Raw genomic sequence first — 25,164 nt, 5'->3', positions numbered from 1 at the left:
TTTTAGGTCACAGGAACTTACAGTAAACGGTTGGTAGGCCTTATCCTGAAACACTATACATGGATACATGGAGTAATCGGTGTTACGTAGTTCGGCTCCTAACTAAAAGTCAGTGTTGCCAACTCGTCAAAAAAACCCGTAATCTACGATTAATGACAGCTAATTGATCATTAAAAAAAACCTCATGCAGACGATGAACCATAAAATGTCCCAAATACGCTTATGATATTTACGCCTAATTGAGATTTCCTTAATAACCACCCTTTATATTAATTTTTTTAAACATATCATACCAACTAAAATTTTAGTATTTCAGCTATGAATGAACATTACTTTACATGAATGCATATCCTACATTCGCAATATTATTCATCTGATTATTGCTTTTGCTTTATTTTACAAAAAACAAACAATTTCAAAACAATGTTAATGCGAAAAATTCCACAACGTCGGACAATTACACAACACTGCCATCTGTCATGTCAATCACAAACAAAAACAAAACAAGTCAAATCAAATAAGTTTAGTTTTAGCGAAATTTTAAATGCATTTTGCCGAATAAAGTAGCTGACAATTCTTTATTTTTTGTGTTAAGTTTAGTTTAAGATAATATTTTATTACGCCCTACAGTGAACCTTTGGAAAGTGTCGATCAATGAATCCATTTTATCCACAAGTTAGGTTATGACCTTGCAACAAAAATTTCCATAACTTTTAAGGAATTATAACAAGAAATGGGCGATAACAGTAACCAGAATGTTACGAACGAGGTAACCACCTTAATAAAGACATGGGAGGAAGAATATTCGCAACTGAGTTACGATCCTGTCCCTACACTTACCAAGTAAGTTAAGGTATCTTTCAAATAGTTTTACTTGCCCATATCAGCTAAATGAGACCGAATAATGAAAGATAATTGTAATTATTGTCAATAATTCACGTGAAAATGATTAGGATTAATTAATATCAAAATAATAATTTCAAATGATAAATATACTCGATTTATTCTCTTTAAAATCTTAATAGTTGTAACATAACATAATAGTAAAGAGAGAGAATGAAAGGGTATATATTAGGAAAACCATATGTGTTAGAAAGAAACTGCTAGATAAGGCAAATTTTGTTTGTTGGCAAATCTATTTTGTCTTTCTCGCACTCGTTGCTTTTTCAGTTCATTACACTCATTCTGGCAAAACATAAAGTTAGGTTACAATAGCAATCTTAACCTTAAAATATTTAACACATTTTGCATCTTTCCATTTCTTAATCATTAATAATTGAACAATGGAAGATTTAAACACTCAAAGCGCCGTAACCGAGGCGTCTGGCTTAATTAAAACCTGGGATGAACAACATTCTCAGCCTGATTATAATGCAGTGCCTGTTCTTACTAGGTAAGTGTTGTACCCCTTAAATGACCTGTTGTTAGACCTAGATCTATGGATCTTATTACCTATGAAGCATTTAGTATTTTAACTTACTCGTACGTAAGTTTAAATGGATATTGCTAAAAATCAATGACTTAGGAAATGCTTGGTCAAGTTGATTGTTAAAACTTTAATTTCAGGGTTAGATTCTACAGTTATAAAAAAAAATTAATAAATATTACATCAATATGGATTTAAAAACCCTTGTGAAATAAATCAAGACGTCAATCTTTCTTGTTTTAATATAATTTTTTTCTGAATAGTTCTTATTTTATGAGATAGTTAAAATTAGAAGTATATGTTGGGATTTATTGTCCACATAGCTGGAGTTTTCCAATAATTTTTGAAGTTTATAGAGTATTAGTTTTTCTCATAGTTCTTCTGGGGTCAGGTTTTCTTTTCTCAATTTTAACTTATTTGGGGTACAACACCGATTATTTCTTTTCTATAATTTGCATTATGTAATGGATTTACAAACTTTTTTGGTCTCTTGCAATTTTTTCTAATCTGTTGCTGTTTTCTACTTACTTAAACTTTCACACAATTTCCCCATTAGAAGCATGTCTAACTTTCTTATGGTTTGCATATATATTTTATATATTATGTGAATTTTCAAGCACACAATAAATTATAGAGATAGTGTGTTAAATAGTAAAAATATTATTTCTTGTGTTAATTGATAGAAAATATTTTTACACTTTAGTTTGTTACATGTACACTTTTTATGAAAATATTATATCTATTTTTTGATACATTCACAAATCACTCATAAAAAATAAGAGATAAGAAAAAATCATAGGAGGCAAAAATGTTTATAAGTCTATATCTAGAAAAGATTAGTCAGTAGCAGACTCAAAAAAACAAACACTGTATATGCATTGATTGGTTTAAAAAAATATTTTTTCACTTAAATCTAATGTTTTCTTTCTGTTTAGGTTGGCTGAGATATTGGAAGTGGAAACTGAAAATTACTTAAAAATGGACCCAGACCCATTTGATGAAAGACATCCTTCTAGAACTGATCCAGATTGCAAATTAGGCCAAATTTTAAAAATTATATTCCGTAAAGACAATTTTATGAGCAAGGTATAAGAATAACTTTATAATTTAAATTTTCATTTGAACAAATTTTTTTACCAGCTTTTAAATGACTACATGAGGGATACTTTCTACAGCCGAAACAACATCACTGACAGAGATATTGATCAGCTTAACATAGCTGCATGTCGTTTATTGTTAGACCTTATGCCTGGATTAGAAACTTCTGTGGTATTTCAAGTAAGAGAAATATCTTCATTTATCACAGAGAAAATATCAAAATTCCTTGCAGGATGTAGGAAACTTGATACATAGGTTAATAAAATGGGTGACAAACTCTGTAGAACCTCTTCAAAGCTATGCAACAGGAATTTTAGCTGCCGCAATGGATATTCCCGAAATTGCAGCTAAGTTTAGAGAGGAAAATAGTCGCTTAGTGCCCCTGCTTTTGCAGAGATTAAAGCGACTTAAAAACTCGTCTGAATTTGCTAAAAATTCTGCAGTCTCACATAGACCATTTGCACATTTTGCCTCAATGACCTCCCCTCCTTACCGAGGTGATGGAGTGATCCGAATAAACTTACATCATCTAAGTAAATTCCTGCACTATAGTTATTGATTTATTGTAATTCTGTAATTGTAGGTAATGGTGTTGCAAATGTGGAAAATAACGAAAATGATTCTGGCGAACGAAGTACTGAGGTGTGTTGAGGATTCTGTAATTTATTGCTATAAGTTAATGATTGTTTTCTGATTGAAGCAAACTGAGGAGAGCGCAAATACACGCAAAAGAAGAAACCCTAGTTTAGATCACAATTTTGCAAGTCCCCAGGTAAGTTTTCTTTTTTATTGTTGCAAGTTGTACTAAAGGTGGTATTCTCCAGTCCCCAGGCAGTGAACAAAATAAGCCAAAATGCATTCGCTTGGACACAGATTCCATTGTAAACATCCCATCCCCAGCCTCTAGCCCCCACCGCAACTGTCAAGTTTTCTCAGAGACCAGCAACTCCAATTGGGCCGAACTTGAAACCTTCATGATAGGCAGCATCCAGATGTTTCCGCCCACAATCGCCACCAGGCAAATACTCATTCTGCGGTATTTGACCCCAATTGGAGAATACCAAGAGTTCCTAAGCCATGTTTTTCACGAAAACACCGCCCTAGATTTGATTCTCACTTACGTGAACATACGAGTTACTAAAGAAGCCCGGCTCGCCTTTGAAGCCTTAAAATATCTGGCCGCCTTATTGTGCCACAAGAAGTTTTCCATTGAATTCCTACAAAGAAGGGGATTGGAGGCTTTGTTGGAAGTGCCTAGACCGTCCATTGCTGCCACTGGAGTTTCCATATGTTTATATTATTTGGGATATTGTGAGGAGGCAATGGAGAGGGTCTGTTTACTTCCCAAGTATATTATCACCAATTTGGTTAAGTACGCCTTATGGTTGTTGGAGTGTTCACATGATTCTGGAAAGTGCCAAGCGATCATGTTCTTTGGACTTACATTTCAATTCAAAATCATCTTGGATGAGTTTGATGCACAGGACGGTTTGAGGAAGCTTCACAATGTTGTGAGTATTTTTTTTAATCAAAAGGAGATTAATCTAATAACTTTTAAAAAAGATATCCACACTGCCAATTTTGCAAACTGATCATGAAATGCATTTGAACGAAGACCAAGAATGCGCCTCGCGGCAAATTGTACGACACGTGTGCGTGGCTTACCGGCGATACTTGGAAGCTCATCTTTACCATAAGGCGGAGATGATCAAAAGAAACCTCATCAGACCTAATGAGCGGCCCAGTGCCCCGGTATTGCCTGCTTTGCCGGCCTATAAGGTAAGAGTTATATCGGGTGCCAAAAATTGTTCTGGAAATAATCAAATGTTTCAGGTTTTAGTGTACACACTTTAATCATGTAGGTATCCTACGTCCGAAATTAATTTTAGTTTGCTATATTAATTATGTTCCAAAAGTGCTTGGTTAAGGAAATACAATGTATTGAAGTTTGGTAAAAATCAATAAATAAATTTTGCAAAATACCAAAACTGTACTGGGACTGTTTTTTTGTACATTAGTAGATTTAAAAAAAACAGCCCTTGTATTATACAGTGAACTATATAAATAATGTTAATTATGAGTAAAAATCATTACTGGTTTTTGATTATATAGCAGTATGTTATTTTTTTGCTGTTTTAGGCTTGCAAGCTCTCTCCTGAAGAGATCCAACAAAACATTGAGCTTCTCCTCCAAAACATGCCATTTCGAAGTCACTGGGTACCTGTAGACCAACTTCTCAAGCTTGGAGACATTACCTTAATTTTGAAAATAATCGCTTTAGCCTTTGAATGGAATTATGGTGGCCGTGGTGAAACCATCCGTTCCGCTTTGGAAGTCCTGGCAATTGCCTGTATAATGCCCAAAGTTGTGTTGTTATTGTGCGAGAAAGTAGACCTTCCCGAAGAACGTTTAACAGTTGGATTTAGCATCATATTAGGTGCCGCTGAAGGAGAAGTAGTTTATGATCCGGATGTGCAAAAAGCCGCTTTAAGGGTGATTGTAAATTCAGTGTGTGCCCCAATTAATCGGGTGGGAGGTAACGTTTCTAGATTCTCCCAGGGAAATGTAAACTCTCCTAGTAGGAAAATTAAATTTAAAAGTTCTGAGGATTTGATTCAAAAAGTGTGGGACTGCGTGAGATCCAATAGCGGAATATTGGTTTTAATTCAATTGATGAATTGCAAAACTCCCATTACAGACGCAGATTCTATAAGAACGTTAGCTTGTGAAAGTTTAGCGGGGCTGGCCAGGTGCGAAACTGTGAGACAAATAGTGTCAAAGCTTCCATTATTTACTAGCGGTGAGCTGCAAAATCTTATGAGGGATCCGATTTTACAAGAGAAGCGACAAGAACATGTTGCTTTTCAGAAATATGCCTTGGAGTTGTTGGGTAGACTTTCTGGGCATAGAGCAAATGGCTTAGAATTATCTCCTGCGAATATCCATAGAATTCACAAAGCGAATGTAGTGGCCCAAACAAAGATCCAGTTCAGCGACAGGCAGCTACTTCAGTTGATGCACCAACATTTAATCAGTAAAGGATTTATTAACACTGCTGGTGTTCTAGTCAAAGAGGCCTGCTTAGGAAATTCTATAATGCCCCTTTCGGCGCAACATCCTAATAAATTCCGCTACATATCTAATTTAACTCCTGTGAGAACCCCTCATTGGAATCCTCCAACGCCTACAAGATCTATTCTAAATTCATCAGACACGGTGCCGAGCACTAGTACTAGTCCTGCTACTATTAGGATTATAAAAAGGTCTTCTTCAATTGGTCAAAGTTCTCCAACGATGAACTCCCGCCTTCAGAAGCCTTGGAGTAATGAAATGCCTGTGGTGAGACAGCTATTGCCCCCTGACGAAAGCCACGATCAACCTCCCGTGACCTTAGATTCTATTGTAACCGAGTACTTAACAAACCAACATGCAGTGTGTAAAAATCCAATAACAACGTGTCCTCAGTTTAATTTATTCGTCCGCCATAAGTGTCCGGATCCCAAGCCCAAGTTGATGACAGTGAACAATTTCGTAATGAGAAACGCGCGAAGGCAATTTGGGTATCAATCTAAGACCATGGATATGCGTTTAGTTCATTCGAGGTTTTGTCCAGTGCAGATGATTAGACCCTCCACTGAGGAAGTGTTTTTCACTCAGGCAAAATATTTGCCTGGAACGAACTCAGTTATAGTTGGAGATTCCTGTGGAGACGTAAGGATTTTTGACAGAGTGAGTGGGAATGAGGAACATACATTTAGTGCACATGATAATTTCATATCATATGTGGAGCCAAATAGAAGGGGAGATTTGGTGCTGACGTGTTCCACATGGGGAGAGCCTATTTCGGCACTATGGAGTCTTAAGGATTTTGAAATAAAGTGAGTAAAGTAAAAGTAGGTACACTGAAAAATAACTGAAATTGAATGATGGCTAATTTCTTTGGAGGATAGTCAATGACACATTTTTCTTTTTAAAAAAAGTCAAGGTTTTGACTATATTTTTCAAGGTTGGGACAGGCAATACTTACGAAATTTGCAACGTTCTGGTAGAATGAACGGTAATAATATTGACCAATAAAATTTAAACGTGGTCATAGGATGATAAAGAGTTCCATTGTTTTCATCATACTACCCATCATACAATATTGATAAAATAACTTTTTTTTTAATTAGGCTTCCATTCCACGACGAGGACATGGTAGAATTTAGTAAACTATCCCAGGACAAAGTCATTGCAACTAAAGGGGAAGTGGCAATGGTAAATATATTTTTGGAATGAGCCTATTGCATGTGAAAGCTTGGTATCTTTCTATCTTAAATAAGCAAAGATGTCCATCTTCCGCAATGTCACATTGTGTGGACATAATTATTAAAAATTGTGCCAGTTTCGAACGATTTCAAATGGGTGTAATAGCTTAAATTTTCAGTTTCGACACCTGAATAAATTCTCTCTGCATTTAGCAGTTTTCCTGTTGTAAGACAAATTTCGATACTGCAATATTTAATTAGATCATTTCCATATCTTTACTTTTGAACACTAAGAAATTACTAAGAGTTGTTTTTTTAAAGTTTTCAATGTCTTAAATGTCACTTTAAAAATCTCTTAGTGCAAATAATTTCCAGATCTACGATGTAAACACAGGCCAAAATATCCTGAGACTTGCTCCTCAACTCAGCAATCTATATACCAAAAACAAAGCCACATTCAGTTGGAATGATGAGCTGGTTTTAACAGACGGCGTCCTTTTTGACGTCAATTCAGGCAAAGTCATCAATCGCCTTGATAAACTGAACCAAACCCAGAACGGAGTGTTCCATCCCAATGGAATGGAGATCATTTCCAATACTGAAGTTTGGGATATGAGAACGGAAACCAAGACCTTACATCTCTTGAAAACAGTTCCTGCCTTAGACCAATGTGCAATAATATTTTCTCCTATTAATAGTGTCTTGTATGCAGTGGCCGTAGAGCAGGACTTGGACGCTAGTGATTCGAGTTATGCTACCAGTTTCAAGACTATTGATTCTACTGATTATTCCAGCATTGGTATGTTTGGTTAAAGATAGTTTTAGTGAAGTTTTCAATGTCTTGATTTCAGCCACAATTGAAGTTAAGAAAAATATTTATGATTTGTCAATAAATTGCTACGACAGCCAAATTGTCTTAGTGGAGAATCACGGAGTTATGTATAACACCATGCAGGAGTCCGTGGTTAGATTTTATGATGTGGGCAGGAGGAAGGATGATGAGGATGAGCAGGTAATAATAGTTTAGTTTAATGTTAGAAACCGATTTATACATATTTATCTTTCAGGATGATGAGGAAGATGAAGACGACGACATGGACAATGATAATAGCGACGATGATGGTTCTGATGGTGGTGGTAAGAACTTTTTCTTGATTTTTGTAATGTTAGTGTGACATCTTTTAGTTCAATAGTTATTGTTCATCACTATGGCTTTCATTCTGTTAAACCAATAGTATTTAATCAATTCTAGGTCGTGTCATCATAAATTTGGGCGCCAGCGACAACAACGACGACAATAACGATAATGGCGACAGTGATGATTCGTCGTGGACCACAACGTCATCAGGATCGGACACCTCAGGGGATATCGGGGATATTTTGTTTGAATACTAATGCGTATGATTGAAAATAGGTATTTTCAGTTCGTCTGGTGCGAATGAGGATGTGAAAAAAGGTTTGTTGCCTCGAATTATTGAAAAATTGATAGTTGGTATTTGAGAAGTGAGGTTATTTTATGTAATGAATAATTAATATTTGTGACCTATGGTGAAATGTTGAGTGAAAATTGTTTTCCTAAGTTGTGTAATAAATGCGGGTCTTTAATAAGATTTGATATATGGGTTCAAACTGTCTTAAATTCAGTTTTTAAGCAACTGAAAACTGAGTTATGGTTGTATGATCCTTGACATATTGAAAGAAAAGATCGCATCATAAATGAATAGAAGATTTATTGACAGCGAGAAATAGTTTGGAATTGTTAGCCTTTACACAGAAGTAGGTGCGCTAAATATGAAGTACATAATAAAATTTTGCAAGCACATTTTTTTTGCGGTTATTTTATGAATTATATTTTGATGTTATAAATAAATAGATAATGAAATTGAGCATAAATAGGCACAAAAGAAAGCAGATAATTGAAATGTTAAGCAAAAAAAGTTTTGTTCTGAACTATAAGTCAGTGCCAACGTAAGAATAAATAGCTAGAAAAAAATAAATATGTTCAACTTTAATTTACTTTTCAGGTTTATCAAATTTGTCATACAAAAGAACATTGCAAAACAAATGCAGAAATGAATATGATAGGAAATGAAAGTTGCAAAATAAAGATTTGTACGACAATTTGTTTTGCTAGCATTCCATGAACTATAATGAAAGTTTTTATGTAATATAGTAAGTTTTTTATTCATTTGTTCCATATGTTGGCATTGACGATTCGCATTTGAAAACCGAACCTCATTTTTTTATTAATTTTTTGCTTTATTTCGTGGCTATTCAGGCTCAATTTATTTGTTTACCAACCTGTAATAATCACTTGCAATAAATGGAATAATCGTAAATCAAATTTGCTTACAAACATGTATTTTGTGATTTTGTACTTCATATTAATTGTATATACTTCTTCTGAAATACTTAAAATTCGAAATATAAGCGGAAGCTCTATTATACATAAATAAATCTGAATAATTGCAGAAACTGTCAAATATTACGGTCAAACCCTAAAAAAAAGCAGTGTTCTCTGATTATAACATTATCTGGTATTATACACGATATTTACAAGATATCTAGTTGCCGGCAAGTTTGAGAATTCCATGTTTTTAATGACAATTTAGTACATTTTTTAATCCATAAACTAAGTCAAATTAACTTGATACGTAAAATACTTTGATTTTTTAAAGATTTTTCTGACGTCTAGTAAGTGTGCAAGAAATTATTGACAATATTTCGAATTAGCCTAAGGAGAAAATATCCGATTTTCTTGGTTAATTTCTTAACATATGGCAAATATACATTAAATTAACTCATATTATTTGTTCTTGTAAGGCAACTTGCATTCGCCTAGCGAGGAAATTTACGTTACCTTGGATGATTTATTCATATCTGGTGAATAGGCATTTATTTATGGACAATTACAAAATTTTATATGAATAACTGCGACAGATTTTGAATGGGTAACAAGTTTAGTGAGACCTTTAATTGAAGAGAGAGAGAGAGAGAGAAATTATTCAAAATTTAGAAATTAAATACATTTTTGGCTTCAAGCTATTGCTTTACTCTAACCTTCAGTAACTCTAACATATCTAGATAATGTATGTTTACTACTAAAAAGATTTTCATTGATTTCTATTTTTTTCCTTTTAATAATATACGAACACCATCAACGCAACAGTAAAAAATTTAAATATTTTATTCAGAATCATGTATGCAATAAAACAAGTCTCGACTTTTAAAAATTAATTTTCTGTATGTTAAAAATCACGCATTGACGTATCTTCTACTTCTATGTCTGCACATTGCTCATCACTCGGCTCCTGATTAATGTCTTCTTATATTAATAGTTAAAATAATAGTTTCGTTGTCTTCGGGGAAATGCGAAAGGGTTTGATCTTATATTGTACATGAGGTTTTTTTTAACGATCACGGTTACTCTCTTTTAATGTGTGATAATATAGTTACAACAGCAACTTGTTTACATATTTTTTTAAAAAAAGCAAATATTCTTTAAAATGTTTAGTCGTCACTTGAAAAAAAATTATATATTTATTAATAAAATGTATTTTTACCTCCAAAGAACCTGTATTCATCCAAGCTAATCTCGATTTAACCAAAACGACCATCGTTGGAAAGTAAACCAATTTGAGATGTACACTTCTTGCTTATCAAAAAAATAACCTTTTATAATAAAATCAATAAGTACTTACTGTAACCAGTACCATTCATTTTTCGTCTCTATCTCTGTCAATGTTTAATTTGTTTATTTTATTTTTGAGCTCTTCGGTGGAACAATTGTTTCAGAAATAACCAGGAATCTTGGTTTTCTATTTTCTTATAATATAATCCATCTTTAGGGTTCCATAGAACAGAATACATTTTTATAAATATCAATTAATTACAAAGATTTTTTTGGCGACTTCAATACATTTTGCAACCAAAAACGAAGTGATCATACACACATGACTTCGAATTCGTTGAACATTTCACTTATTTGATTTAGTCAGTTTGGTGCGTATTGTTCGGTTCGGTGAAGTGTCCACACTATGGAAATTATAGTTGTTCCTTTTGTTTTTTTGGGATTAAAATGTTTAAATGTTTGACCGACCTTTGAGTGTTCCATACTATTTAGTGACAGTTTGTGAATGAGATTGTTGAATGTTAAACTATCTGACATTAGCCCGAGCAAATAATTCACGTTTTTTTTACATTAGGTGTATACGTATTGAAGTAACAAGAAATTAACTTCACCCTTCCATATTTCTTGTTACCGATAAAAAAAACTATATATTTTTTTAGATTTATTTTATTCGATTTAGCTTTCGTTTTAAGAATCCAAAACACAGAATTTCTTTGCTTAAAAACTGAAATTGTTAAAGGAAGGTTTTTATTTTCAACCAGTAACAGGTTTGTGATACCAGTTTATAGAATTTGAAACTGAAGTAGCTGCTTTACTATTGTCAAATCGGTTAAACGGTCTAAATACATTAGAGTTTACAAACTCTATAAAGTTCATTGTTTTATAGTATTAATATTTAATTGTTGATTGAGGTTCATACAAGGAAAACTGATATGTATGATGTAAATAGGGCATAAGTGAAATCATTACCTAGGTATGATACATTGAAATTGCTTTTATTAAATATTACGATTTTAATGATTTACTTATTTTTATTATTACTACACATGAAGAATACGAAAGAGAGACACTATAGCTTAAAGCAGGCACTCATGCTGAATATATCACAGTTTTGCTAGTTGATTTAAACACTAAGGATTATTGTAGTTTGCCTTAACACAGCTATATGTAAAAAGAAGCTTAAAAATGTGGCTGGCAGTGGTGATTTAGCAGATCTATGGTAAGTATATTATGTTAAATTAAAAGTTACAGTTAGATATGAGGAGATGAGGAAGAGAAAAGACAATGTATGTACAAAATGCGAATTGCTACTAAATACAAAGTTTAAAAAAGAAAATTGGCAACAGGAAAGCATTGTACAATCCTTGTAAGTCAGGCAACCAGTAAAACGCGCTTGGAGTTGTACAAAGCGACGCTACCAGATACTTTTTTAGTTTTCGGGTAATTCCCAGTAAAAGTTTGTCAATTTTTTCCTAATGGGAGACCTTTGAAACCAATACTGAAGCTGAGAGATATATATCTCATCATTCTTGAAAATATCCTTTTCTGGTTCTTTTAAACCTCCAAATCTTCGTACAGGCTTCCTGACTTTTATAACTAAGAATAATGGTTCATGACATGTTGTATCCAGTTATTGTAATTATAAACTGCAGTGTAGATGCCAAACTTGTTCTTTTCTCCGCAACCATCGCCAAAGCTGGTGATCCCTTGAATACTGCAAGAACCAATTTTAATTTGATTAATCAGCATAGCTAAGCATTATACCTGTAAACCATTTTTCGGCTAGGGCACATTAGGCCCCCACCACTGTCTCCGGAACATGTGTCTGCTTTTCCAGATTTCCAGCCTGCACACATCATATTAGAGCTGATGAGAAACTCTTTGTAAGCTTTTCTACAGCGCTTATGTGTCACCAAGGGCAGCTAAACTTCGTTAACGTTAATTAAATCTTTCACTACTTAGAAGGATTAGTTGGTCATTTTTTTACCTTGGCTTCATGCAGTAAAGGGACTCCATAAAAGTCACTAGTCCGCACTTTTCCCCAACCCATAACCGAGCACAATTGCCCAGCTTTGGGCTTTTTGTTAGGCAGACACGCCACTGGCACTCTTACGGATCTCGGTAACAGCAAAAGGGCAATGTCGTTGTCCACAGTTTTGATTTCGAAGCTGTTGAAAGAATATTTAAAATTTTCTTAATATGTTTCTCACATACCGTGGATGCTGGAACATTTTATAGACACTCAAGACAATGTCGTTTCCATGCCTGGATCGCAGATCATGGGCCAGTAAGCGCACCCTCAGCTGCTTCCTAATGCAGTGGCTTGCAGTTAATACCCATCGAGCAGCTATCAGGGTGCCCCCACAGAATACTTCCTGCGAAATTCGGCATCTACTCAAGAACGAACTTATCTATCAAAATAGCTACCAAAAAGTTTTATCGCCATGGTCTACTTCCAATGGCACTGTTTGAAGCGAGACTGTGAAGTTTATCTCAAAAAGAGCAAAAATTGGTACCGTTGAAGTTGACCATTAAACATTTGTGTTTAACATTTCTCTAATATGAGAATAAAAGATACTTACATCGAACTGATTAAGTATAGCTGCGTGCCACGGCCACTTGTACCTTTGAGCCTCTTCTCCTCCGATTATTTTCAGCATTTGAGGTTTGCCGAAGGAGACTCCGCATTGCTTGGTTCGGGACTGTCTTGCAATATACTGATTGTTGTGGTACGTGTACTGGTAGAGTTTGGTATCTGGAGGTGTGTTGTAGTACTTTAAAATTGCACTGATTTGTTTTTTTTTTTGTTTAAACTAATTAGTCGTTTTAGAGTAATCGAAAGGGCCACATAAAAAAAAATTACAGTTGTAACTCCTCTTTGTGGAATTTAATAAGCGAAAATACCTTTATTTGAAGCTAAGAAATAAACTACGGGTGAAGTTGCAACAAGGCGAAATAATACACAGGGTGAGTCGGGAGGATCGTGCCAAACTTCAGGAGCGTTTTGTACATGAAAAATAAATGTAAAAAAACTCAAATGTTGTTATCCGATTTTCGTTTTTTTACAAGTTATAGCATAAATAAATTTTTTTAACTAGGATTCTATTTACCATAAACGTACCTTTCCTGGACGTTGAATTGGTCGTGGTAGTCCTATTAGTTGGCCTCCAAGGTCTCCAGACCTCACACCGCTAGATTATTGTTTGTGGGGTTGGTTTAAAACTGAAGTGTACAGAGTAAAAGTGGACACTCAAGATGCACTGCAACTGCAGCATTAGAAATGCTGCAGCTGCTATTAAAGAAAGACATGAAACAATCAGGAGCGCAACGAATGCTCTTGATAGACGAAACCGAAAATGTTTAGAAGTTAATGGCAATATTTTTGAACATTTACTATGATATCCAAACGTTAATTTATGGAATTTCTTATGAAATTTATAAATTTTTTAAATTCTATTTACTCTATAACTTGTAAACAAACGAAAATCGGATAACAACATTTGAGTTTTTTTGCATTTATTTTTCATGTACAACACGCTCCTGAAGTTTGGCACGATCCTCCCAACTAACCCTGTATACAATAGTGTATGGTGGGTTGCCTGCCCTTATGATCTGATTTGGTCAGGTGTGCATTTGGGATAGTTTTGAATCTCGGTAATGTTATTTTTGGTTCAATTAGTAAGAGTTTTTTTAACGTTTTTGTAACATTAATATTATCGTTTCTTTCTCTAAGATATTTTTCTTAGGAGATATGAGAGTCCAATTCTTGCATGCAGGTTGTTCTCAAAACATTGGTTCAAATTATAATTGAAAATATCGTAAAAACCGTTAGAGGTGTAATTTGGTCGTAAATGAATAAATAATGTTTCCATCTGTTCCATAAAGCTAATCAGAGCAATAAAAACTGATTGTTGGTAGTTGTTGGGGAATAATACATTTTGTTCTTGTCCCGATCCGAAGAATGTGCATCTTTGTCTATCCATGAGAAATTTATAGATTCTTCAATAAGGCCCTTATTACACAAGAACTCCCCGCATATCTTACCTACCCTGTTGCTGCTGCTTTTCATCTATTAAACTCAGCACATAGCTCTGACACTTAGTTCTCTCGTAGTAACAATAAGCAGCCTGAGTTTGCACCAGCTTTTTGCATCTTCCCGGCTTCTTGCAGTTTCTAAACCTGTAGGTTCGACAATTAGGAGAGCACTCCGCCCATCTGGTCCACTTGCTCCAGACATCCGAAGGGCCTTGTTTGGTCAAGTAGCTTCTGCTCTGAAACAGCTTACTTGAAAGCATTTCGTCCCGTTCTTACCTGCACTTACCGTGTTCAGATGTACAACATTGAAAGAAGATATTGTTTTTCTGCGCTTTCTTTTACATCGCTTTTTGTGACACTCTCGTTCTTCGTACATGCGAGATTCGCAATGATCATTAAGGCAAATCTTCATTCTTCTTTGAAGACAGTCCTGGCACCTGCTCCACTTGGTCCATTCACTGTATGATGGAGGAGTATGAGTCATGTTGGTGAAGTGTAAGGTATCCAAGGTGGTGGCGTTCGTCTCAATGGAGGCGTTGGAGGATTCCGCGCGGGGATTTTCCAGCTGAAAATGTATGTAACTCAGTCTTTAAATGGGTAACAATATTTCTAAGTGAATGAAAAGAGGATTGGTCTCTAATTGGTTTTCCGGTGATCGCATTCTATTATTAGGCCCGATTATTTAGGGCAGAGGTCAACAAATTATGTCTAATGGAATTGGACTTGAAGAGACATTAATCGATGAGCTTCGAAAAAACTGAAATAGTGCTGTATGTAAGTTGTTGTGAAACCAAATCAAACACTAAGTACCAAGACTGACATCTTAACACCTTTCGATCAATACTTTCTCATTACCATTTAAAGTGAGTATCAGCATTAATTTAATTACCTTTCTGCATTATTGCACAACGAGCCTGTCAATATCGAGGAAAAGACGATCTGAATTCTCAATATCTGACACCTTTTCAATATGCAAAGTTCATTACTTGCCTACACCTCGTACATGTTTACTTATGCATTACACGAGAACAGGATCGCACTGCGATTTTCTCACAAACCTACGACCGCGTCAATGCATAACTCCAACTTCGCTCCTGCTCTTTTGATACAGACAAAATTAAACTCTTGGTAATGGAAGTAACAAGAAGTGTTTATTCCTATTCGAGCACCTACCTATTTGCATTCATTTATTATACTTTAACATCAGTTTAGTGTTAAAGTTCAAGTTCGTCGCATTTTTATTATGTACATTCCAGTACTTATAAAGAATTATGATTAATAGGATTAGGTAATGCACATCGCTTGGTTTTATGGCTTAAAATATATAGATAAAGCTTTGTAAAAAGGAGTGAAGTACGCAGAAGTTGCTTTAACACGCAACTTATACAAATTATTTACAAACATAAGTGCGTCAGCAAGTACTGCTTAAAGAAAGTTCTTATAGGTCTCTGTGGAGGCGTCGATGGTCGAGGATGGAGATTTATCTTTGGTGATGGTAGAGCTGATGTTAAAGGTGATTTGCATATCTAAGTACAAGCTTATTGATATTGGCCATGTCGACAGTTAGCTTCAAAGAAGAACAAAACTTTGATTGGACCAAAAAATTAATCTGATATTTTTCAGATTAGCATTGGTGCGCCAATGGCTTCTGTGTAGTAAAAATTAGCATTTTATTCATTTGGATGTGGTAGAGGTTTAGAGCGGGTTTTTTTGTTTAAAAATCTGTGTCGGAGGTTTCCAGAACGTTTAAAATTCTGATTAACACATTACTGATTTTTATTATTGACTACGAAATCTATTTAATGAAAAATCAGTCACGCAGTATTCTCTATGCGCAAGACTTAATCACTCAAATATTTAGTTCGAATTATCAGATTGAATTTCGACATATTGAAAATTAGTGCTACTACTTCTTTAATTTTCGATTACGATTGTAGTCATTATTTTTCGGAAATATAACAGAAATCACTGGTTTGAATGAAAGTCAATGGCACAATATATGAGTTAAGATGTAACATTTGATTACCTTACTTGTTTAAAGAAAGTTCTGAATTTTCTGAATTCAAGTTCATACGTTATTGATTTTCTAGTGATTAAACTATAATTTTCTATGCTTAAATTAAAAAAAACTGTTTTTTTCGCAAAAATTAATGGTGTAGCACGTCTTTTGAACAGATAATTAATTTCATAAATTTCTAATTTGAGTTATATATTAAATTGTAATATTTTTCAGGTTCCGATTTTATCGCCACAAATTCACCTACTGAAATCCTCATTTTTTTAAAAATGAAATGTTAAAGAATCCAATTGTGATATTCTTCATAATAAAAAAAAATTGCTAGAACGATACTTTCTCAACATTCAATAGCGGAACAGATTAATTTCTTTTCTGAAAGAAACCTCCGGATGTCTTCAGACTTCATTTGATATACAACTGATTTTTGAGTAAGCAAAGAATCAATGTTCTTTCTTCGTATACAGCGATCGGCTGAAAGTACGCACTATATGGGATTTTTTTTTATTTGAATTTTTCAGAAAATTTTATTCTTACAATTTTATTCTTTACTTTTTCCGTTTTTTTTGTCATTTATCCCGTATAGAAAAGAAAACGAATTTTTATAATATGCCAGTTTCGATTTAGAGAAGATTGAATATAAAAATAATTTTATTTTACAAATTCCGAAAATGTGTTTTATGGAATAGAAACTTGAAACTTCATTGTTGGGCTTATCTTTTAATTCTAAACAACTTTCTACTAACATTAAAAATAAAGGTACTTTACTTATGAGCCATTTTCATAATTTTCAAGTCTCCATCATATGAAATAAGATATGTAAATTTTGTAAACCGTGTTTTGAGTTTGAAGGAATGCAAAAACTTTTACCAAGGATAAAATTTTCTGATAAATTCAAGTAATTTTTTTTCCATATAGTGCGTACGGTCTGCCGGTTCCTGCATATGTATAATTGAGTTCGAGAATTATTTGTTTTTCATGCAAATCAGTTGCGCACCTTGTTATGGTAATTTTTTAAAATTATTTATATGAGCTTGTTTAAAAATCGAATTTTGAATTTTCATGTCTTTTTAATAAAATTTTGGCACGAAGTTGACTCTGTAAGAATCAATAAAGGTGTTAGATTTAACTGAAGTGCAAAATCATTCCTTTTCATTCAAAACTCAGTGGCGAAGCAAGCTATTTTAAATATATTTTTTTAAAGGTCGCTATGTATAAGCCTAAATTCAAATTTTTACATCTTAAAATGCCGGCAGATTCTTCTTTAGCAGAAAAGTAGTCAAGTTTTCACGAAAAAATCGCATAAAATCATTGGCGTATTAATTTTTTGAAAACTCCAAAAACTGTGATAGTCTCAACCAATTGCTTTTCCTTTAAATTTAACGACGGAGTCGTTGAAATAAATGATAGAAAATCATATAAATTAAAAATGCATTTTGACAATGTTAAAAATATCGATAAATACGCCAGTGGTTTTCAAGAAGTCATGTTCAGACTAAGTCTCTAATGACGGGACATGACAATTGGTGGCGGAGAATCTCTAAATGACAAAATTTTTAGAAATTTATAAAGGAAAAATATGTTTTTATCTGTAATATCTCCTTTAGATTTTGAAATACAGGATAACATTGATAGCCCATATTTCTGGAGTCCCATGAGTAATTGCTTGCTAAAAAATACTAAAAAAATATTCAGTGTTTACATTTGACTTAAGTCAGTAGATTTAAGTATGCATCAGCTGCTCAATTTTAAATTTGCCTTAAATGCAACGGTTTTAAATCGTACAGAAAGTTTCAGAGATGGTTCAACGAATCGTTCAATCTCCGGTAGTTTCTGCGACGCAAGGTCGCATCCATTTTTCAAATTTTCAAATTTAGGCTATCGACGTTTCAAATTTGAAAGCGACATATATGGACCTTCACTTTGAGTCCAAGCCGACAATTTTTTATTAAGTTCTTGTACTTACAAATATGATATTTCCCACTAATTCAACAACCTCGTTGTTTGGTGCACAGCAATTTATAATCGTAAAATAGCACTCGACATTACAAATATGTGTTTCCACTGCATTTTTAATTAATTTTGGAATTTGGTTTAAAGTGTCCGAGTGGGATTTGGATTTATGTACAGCTCTTGATAATTAAGCTTGCGTCAGCACATTAAACTAAAATTAGCATGCGTTTATGGTATTAAAAAGCCTTTGTTCTGTTGAATATTTTACCCAAGACCACAGACCTTCAGGTAAATAATTATAAATGTTTCTATTTTTAAGTGGGTGGTTTACTGTTTACTCGTTCCCCAAGTGCAGATGTCGCGCCACTGACTCAGTCGTGAGTTCATTCAAGTTCAAGGTACTAAAGGCACACGACCAAACCGAAAATAATTTGCTTTTGCTTTTGATGCAATCGCATTATGCATACGGGGTGTTGCTCGAGGTTGGGCCAAATTCATCAGGGTATCGGCATATTTTGTATCAACATTGTGGAAGATTATCTCCTCTTGCTGATTCGCTTGATAATATATATATATATATATATATATTAATTTTTTTTATCAATGTAGAACTGTTTTTATTATCGGCTGATGGTAATGGGTTTATAAGATGATTGAGGTACTGTCTGTGACCTCAATATTAGGACGAATGAAATATGCATCAATAAACTCGATTAGCGCTTAATCTCTAGCAGTAATTATTTATGAATATTCTATCCAGAACTAAACATCAAAGCTAAAAAGTCAACAGTTTTTGACAACAGAGACTAACTTATTTTAAGCTCGACTAATTTATTAGGTAACTACGTTGTCTAAAATTGATTCGAATTGAATGACCTGCATTTTATTACGCGTAGCTTTATACCAATCTCTTTCGGTTTTCCAAACATTTCCTCCCGTTGAGAAACCATAAACTCGATATTTCAATTAAATGACTATGTATATTATTATGTATTTAGATTGCCTGATATTAAAGGAGTTTATCAATATATACTCCCATAGCGATATCTTACGATTTCCGAAATAATTGAATGTTAAAATTCGTTCATTCCAATACACATACTGAGAAACCGGCACTCCAGATTGTGTATAACCGTATAACGATCCCTCAAAGAATTAAACAATCACAATATTGATAAAACCATAGAAAAAATAAAGATAAATGCTATGCCCCATAGATTTCGACATTTCTGTTTCGAAAAAAACCTAACCGAAAATGAGTACCAAGTCGATCAAGTTACTTTCACGAAAATGGAAATTAACAATTTTCTCGAAATGGGTGAGAGGTAGGTTAAAACTGAGTATGGCATTCTCTTTTCTGGAAAAAATTGCCTGAAATTAGTACCATGTCGATGGGATTCTCAAAAATGTTGCATCGAACCTGGCTACGACGTTTTTTTTTTAATGGAAAACGTTGGCTTAAAATGACCACCGTATTGACGGAATTTTTTTGTAAAACTTGCGGGCACATAGATGAATGATCGATTGAAGGAATTGGAAATCTGAATTGGGTAGAGTGAGAAAAACTGAAAGCGGTGTTCGCCCTTTTCCGAACAAATTTACTGAAAATGAATACCATATCAATGGATTTATTTTTACAAATAAGAAAGTTATTAATATACTGAACTAACTAACCCGAACTAACGTGACCTATTCAATATAAAGGAACAACATCATTGCCCAAGACTGACTCTAGTATGGTGCGGTCTCGCAAAGGCCATGGAATTCAATGATGGAAAAAAACGAGGAACCATGTAAATGTTATTATGTCTTAAGATTGTTGGACTTTAGAGGAAATGTTTACCAATAATTCTATATCAATCTCTTTCGGCTTTTGAGATATTTATGTATTAATGGAGATAAGACTAGAACAAGTACAAGAAACGATTTCTTCTAATTCAGAGGTCGGAAACTCGATTTTTCCGAATGAACGACCCTGTATATTGTCATATCTTTAGATTTCCCAATTTTAGGAGAATAATTTAAAAATGCACAGTCCAGTACCGATATCCTGTGGTTTCCGTGATATTTGATTGTTAATGGAGAAGTGACTAGAATAAATTGAAAAACGAGTTCCGTGCCATTCAAACACCGAAAAATGTTTTTTCGTGAAGGATATATCCTGTAAAATCTTAAATATTTATAATGGTTCAGCTTAGAGAGAGAATTTACCAATATTCCAATCTACCCCAATTTTCTTCGCTTTTGAAGATATTTCAGTGCTAATGGAGATGGGTCTGGAATAAGTTTGAAAATTAAACCCCTCCCATCCAAAGAGCCATTTCTTTTTAATACCCTCGACATTTTTTTAATGAGCGATTCCGTATATAATCTTTTCTTTAGATTAGCAGTGTCTTTTTACCTCTAGTGTACTGTCCAATACTTATCCTTTTCGGTTTACGAGATATTTCAGTGTTATTTGCGAGGAATGGAATATGCTTGAAAAGGTACTATGTCCTATCAGACCCCGAAAACTGTAGTTTGCCAAAGAAACGGTCCTGCATATTATTATGACTTTAAATTGAATAACTTATTAGTTTTTAGTTCGATATACAATAAGGGAAATACTCAACGTAAAAAGGGGACAAGAATTGACACCAGCAGATATAATAAAAGAAATGGGTGAAAGTATGGAAAAATTCAAATTGATTGTGAATTACGTGGAGGAGATACTTACGATAAAGGAACAGGGTGAAATAGACGAAAAGAACCGAAGATTAAACGTATAAACGGGAAAAAATCCTGAAGAAATGCCTTAACGCGGTTCCAGGCTTCCCCGACTATCCGAGTTTCAATAGGAGGTGCCTCCTGAAGGTTTCTACGCCACAAAAAAAATAAAAGTCGTTTATAGCTCTCTTTTAATTCCAGAGATATTTAAAATTTTATAGGCCCAAAGCCAAGATACGCAGGAAACTGCTTTTATAAGCGCTTTATTGTTTTTTTCTTATAATAAAATTATTAACTGGAACTCTGATATGGGTAGGATGCATTAAAATATTTATGAATCGGATTCTACTCAACCCCTGTGCTTGATGACGAACATACTCCATTAAAATAAATACTTTTATTCAGACATGAATATTGAAACTGGAAAATTAAAACTCTTTTTGACTAGATACGTCTGCATTTATTCTCAGCCAGTCTAATTTACTGGAAAGACTTTATTGCCTCATCGTAAATGGTTTTAATTGCTCTTCCCCACATGATGGCCATAAAAGCAGCGTTTACACCAAAAATTTCTTGTTTACAAGAGGTCTTCCAGCGGTACAGTTACTTTCGTCCAGTAGAGCCTTTTTCCCGTCTGTGGAATTCTCGCAGTGAACTAAAAATACCTAACAATGCAGACAGGTTTGGAAAAAAAAACAAAATTTCCAGAGAACTAATGAAAAAATAAACGATTTTCTCGGTAGAACGAGGAATTTTGATTACAGTATTTCGCCTGGGCATAAAGTTAAATATACTGAGATTCCGCATGCAGCACTTGAATTGCTACCTTCGATAGTCAATTTCAGGCATTCTGCAATATATTTTTTAATGTTCTGGACCACATTCCTCGATGATTCTCTGCAAAATAAGTCTGAAGACGTGGCTGTTAACGAATGTAAAAAATTGCATGTTCAACCATTAATCTACCAGAGAAGAGCAACATTATTAATTGTGACGAGATTAATTCCCATAAACAAACACCACAGGTTCAAGCACAATGCTTCAGCCAGTGAAGTGGCAAGTCCTTTCCGTACCACGCCACTGTGTTCGTAAACCAATTATGAATGATGAGATTTTATTAGGTGAATGAGATTTTAAATCTGTTCTTTTGGGGATAATAGGAGGTTGCCAACCCAAAACTCAGAAGACGGTCCATTGTACAACAAAAAGAAGCAAAACGCCCATGGAATGACTTTTATGGCCCATTGTTCGTGCATTAACTACTGAACGAAATATACATATTGTAAATGCCAAGAATTGACTAATGATGCTGCTTATTTGGGCTAATCGCGTTTCAAGATAAAACGTGAAGATTGATGCAAAGTGACATATAAGTTCATGCTCAATCCATTCAGGAATTTATGTTCGTTAACAGGCAGTTCGTATTACACAGTAAAAACTTGTAAGTACAAGAGTCTTGTTATGGAAATATCGCATTTCTGGGGCCGAATTCTAAGAACGCATATAAACATTTATGATGTTGAAGGTGACGTGTGTTGGTTTGGAATCTCTCAAGCTCTTTGAAGTCTCCAAGGGTTAAATGTCAAAGTAGAACTAAGTAAATTTTTTAATTCAAAGAGTTACAGGAGTGGAACAGTGGAAGTGGCAACGCCACGTTTGGCTTTGGTTTTGCGGCTATAATTGCGAAGACGTTAAGGTCGACAGTGATCTTTGACATATATGACTATTTGAATAGCTTTGCAGCGTTGCCGGAATGTGAACAAAGTTTTAGAATTTCGAAAGAAGTCCTCAACATTCCAGAAATATACCAATTCTCAGCTCTCAATGTCCCCGATTCAAATATACTACACTTTAGGCATCCTAAGGGATGTTTGGGTGTATCTTGGTCTGCTCTCTTTGGGAATGGGTTTCCTCTAAACAAAAGACCCTCTAGGTCATTATGTTCTAAGATTGTTCTATTGCGGAATCACAACCGTTCCATCGAGTTCCAACCTCTTTCAGTTTTTGCGATATTTGTGTATTAGTGAAGATAGGACCGTATCTCCATAAATACAATAAATATGTGTAAAAATATTATTTTTTAGTGTTTCGTAAGGATTTTTCTTCAAACCACACTTTAAATATGAAGAAACATTTTTTTTTAGATTTCAAAGGATATTTACAAAGCTCGCAAGTCTTAAAATTGAAAAATGCACGTGATTCTTTCTAGGAAATAGTTAGAACTTCCCGAAGCTTTATTTTGGATCTCTCCATAAGATTTTAAAAAATTCAACAATTATGTAATTATAGTTAATTTTGAAGCCTAGAAGGTTTCTTGAGGGCCTTAAAAATATCTTTCGAAGCATGAAGAAAGAATTTTATTAGGTTTTAGGCGGTTGTTTTTAATTTAAATGAGTTTCGGAAGGTTTCAATTTAAGTTGGGTGGTACTTATGTTTACATTCTTGATATATGTTTGGAGTGGTTTCAGAAATTCGAAAATCTCAAATCTGAACATTTTATAGAAATGATTGAGGAAGTTTTGGACTGTAAACCTGCTTTACACTCCCAATAGCAATCTACGCCAATTCTAATTTACTTTTTGTCTGATAATTACAGAATCTACAATAAACACACCTTGTACTTTGCTCAAAACGCTCGTTTATATGACTTGCATAAACCTACCTTGGACTGGACAAATTTCGAGTGCAAAACAACGAAAAGCACCAACACGTACCGCCAACCCCCGTTACGCATAGTTCGGCAGGTACAACTGTTCACCTGTGGTACCTCACCCTGGTACCACCCCCCGCGCACTACACCCGTCCCAAAAATTCACCGAACCATTACAATTTGACGCATTTATCTTATCATAATAAAAGTACCTTTCGTGAATGAAACACACGTGTATTTTCGATCGGGGGACGAGAACAGTATGCACCGACTTGAGTTGAATATCCCAACTGAACTTGACTAGAAATAAAACCTGATCTCGGATGCGGTACGACCGCTCTGCTACTTGTTAAAGGGTTCCACACACTTATTGATTGCATTGTGGAAAAGTGATTTTAGATTGGCGTAATTAATCATTTATGATAAAAGCGAATGCGTCCCACATAACGAGAAAGGAGAATTTAAGGCGAATAATGCAAAAGTCGTGGATAAGTTAATCAGAGCTAATAATAGTACCGAGTGGTGATTTATTGTCTATGATCTCAACTACATGTTTGAAGATCTTGATAATTATTATATAGATAACGGTGAATTTGGATTTTGTTTATGCAGTGTTTCCGAGATAAGAGACGCACTGTACAGATGATTAGATAAATGATATCTAATTACAAATATTAAGTAAAGTATAAAAATGTGAAGTATTTCTGGAATCAAATAAAACTTAGTTAAATATAGAATTCCACAAAAACTTTAACGTTTTTAAGACTTTATTTCATAAAGGCTTTGTGTCATTTTTTGAGATATTAAATTTAAATTTTCTACCTAAACTGCTCTTTCTACTTTACACGAAAACTCTTATGGGCGCTACTGACCATTCATATTATACCCAAATTTGAGTTCCTCATTTCATGACGAATCTAGTGATTTTTTCTCTCAAAATTTTTACTTTTATTCCAAATATATTGGTATATACATGTCAGAATTTATATATATATATATATATATACAGGGTGATCATTTAGTGCGGTCTCGGAAGATTACGGCTAAACAATTTAATATTTTGAATTTCTTTTTTTTGCGTTATATAGAACTCGATTATGGGTACATTCTAAAATTGTTTTCGTTTTATACAGGGTGTTCTAAATAAGTGAAAAATATCAAAGTTATGTTTTTTTAAATAGGACGCCCCATATATTAATATCGTTTTAGATTTCTTGAGAAAAATAAATGTAAGTTTCATTAAGGTTTACTTGTCCTAAATCTTAAGGATTTCGAAATAATTAAGTTTTTTTAAAAAAATCATGCAATTTTAAAAACTTTGTTTTGAAGGAAGTTTAAACTGGAGTAAATCGAAATTCATACCAAACCTTAGATATGAGACGTATTTTATGCCAGAATTATTAA

At 34.0% G+C, this 25,164-nt stretch overlaps 2 protein-coding genes across 4 annotated transcripts; one reads left to right on the top strand and one right to left on the bottom strand.

Moving 5' to 3' along the window:
* The first annotated feature begins 494 nt into the window (after window positions 1–494).
* Window positions 495–11,422, top strand: mahj (LisH and WD40 domain-containing protein mahjong). Of its 2 annotated transcripts, none has more exons than XM_066301792.1 (14): window positions 495–843; window positions 2,362–2,512; window positions 2,567–2,704; window positions 2,757–3,057; window positions 3,108–3,166; window positions 3,225–3,296; window positions 3,349–4,035; window positions 4,088–4,303; window positions 4,664–6,402; window positions 6,697–6,781; window positions 7,147–7,570; window positions 7,623–7,783; window positions 7,839–7,908; window positions 8,024–11,422. In XM_066301792.1, the coding sequence occupies exons 1-14, from the start codon at window positions 734–736 to the stop codon at window positions 8,164–8,166; spliced, it is 4,356 nt and encodes a 1,451-aa protein (XP_066157889.1). In that variant the 5' UTR covers window positions 495–733; the 3' UTR covers window positions 8,167–11,422. The 2 variants fall into 2 exon arrangements, with proteins under 2 accessions (XP_066157889.1, XP_066157890.1); XM_066301793.1 differs by lacking the exon at window positions 495–843 and adding an exon at window positions 1,232–1,393.
* Window positions 11,377–24,195, bottom strand: LOC136350252 (uncharacterized). 2 transcript variants are annotated; one of them, XM_066301794.1, is made up of 8 exons: window positions 23,773–24,186; window positions 14,724–15,002; window positions 14,451–14,673; window positions 12,985–13,157; window positions 12,617–12,777; window positions 12,390–12,570; window positions 12,167–12,324; window positions 11,377–12,116 (listed from the first exon to the last, which is right to left on the bottom strand). In XM_066301794.1, the coding sequence occupies exons 1-8, from the start codon at window positions 23,842–23,844 to the stop codon at window positions 11,999–12,001; spliced, it is 1,365 nt and encodes a 454-aa protein (XP_066157891.1). In that variant the 5' UTR covers window positions 23,845–24,186; the 3' UTR covers window positions 11,377–11,998. The 2 variants fall into 2 exon arrangements, with proteins under 2 accessions (XP_066157891.1, XP_066157892.1); XM_066301795.1 differs by lacking the exon at window positions 11,377–12,116 and having other exon boundaries at window positions 12,173–12,329; window positions 23,773–24,195.
* Window positions 24,196–25,164: the final 969 nt, after the last annotated feature.

This window comes from Euwallacea fornicatus, chromosome 2, assembly GCF_040115645.1.
Source record: "Euwallacea fornicatus isolate EFF26 chromosome 2, ASM4011564v1, whole genome shotgun sequence".
NCBI lineage: Eukaryota > Metazoa > Arthropoda > Insecta > Coleoptera > Curculionidae > Euwallacea > Euwallacea fornicatus.
This window is presented reverse-complemented; position numbering and strand designations above follow the sequence as displayed.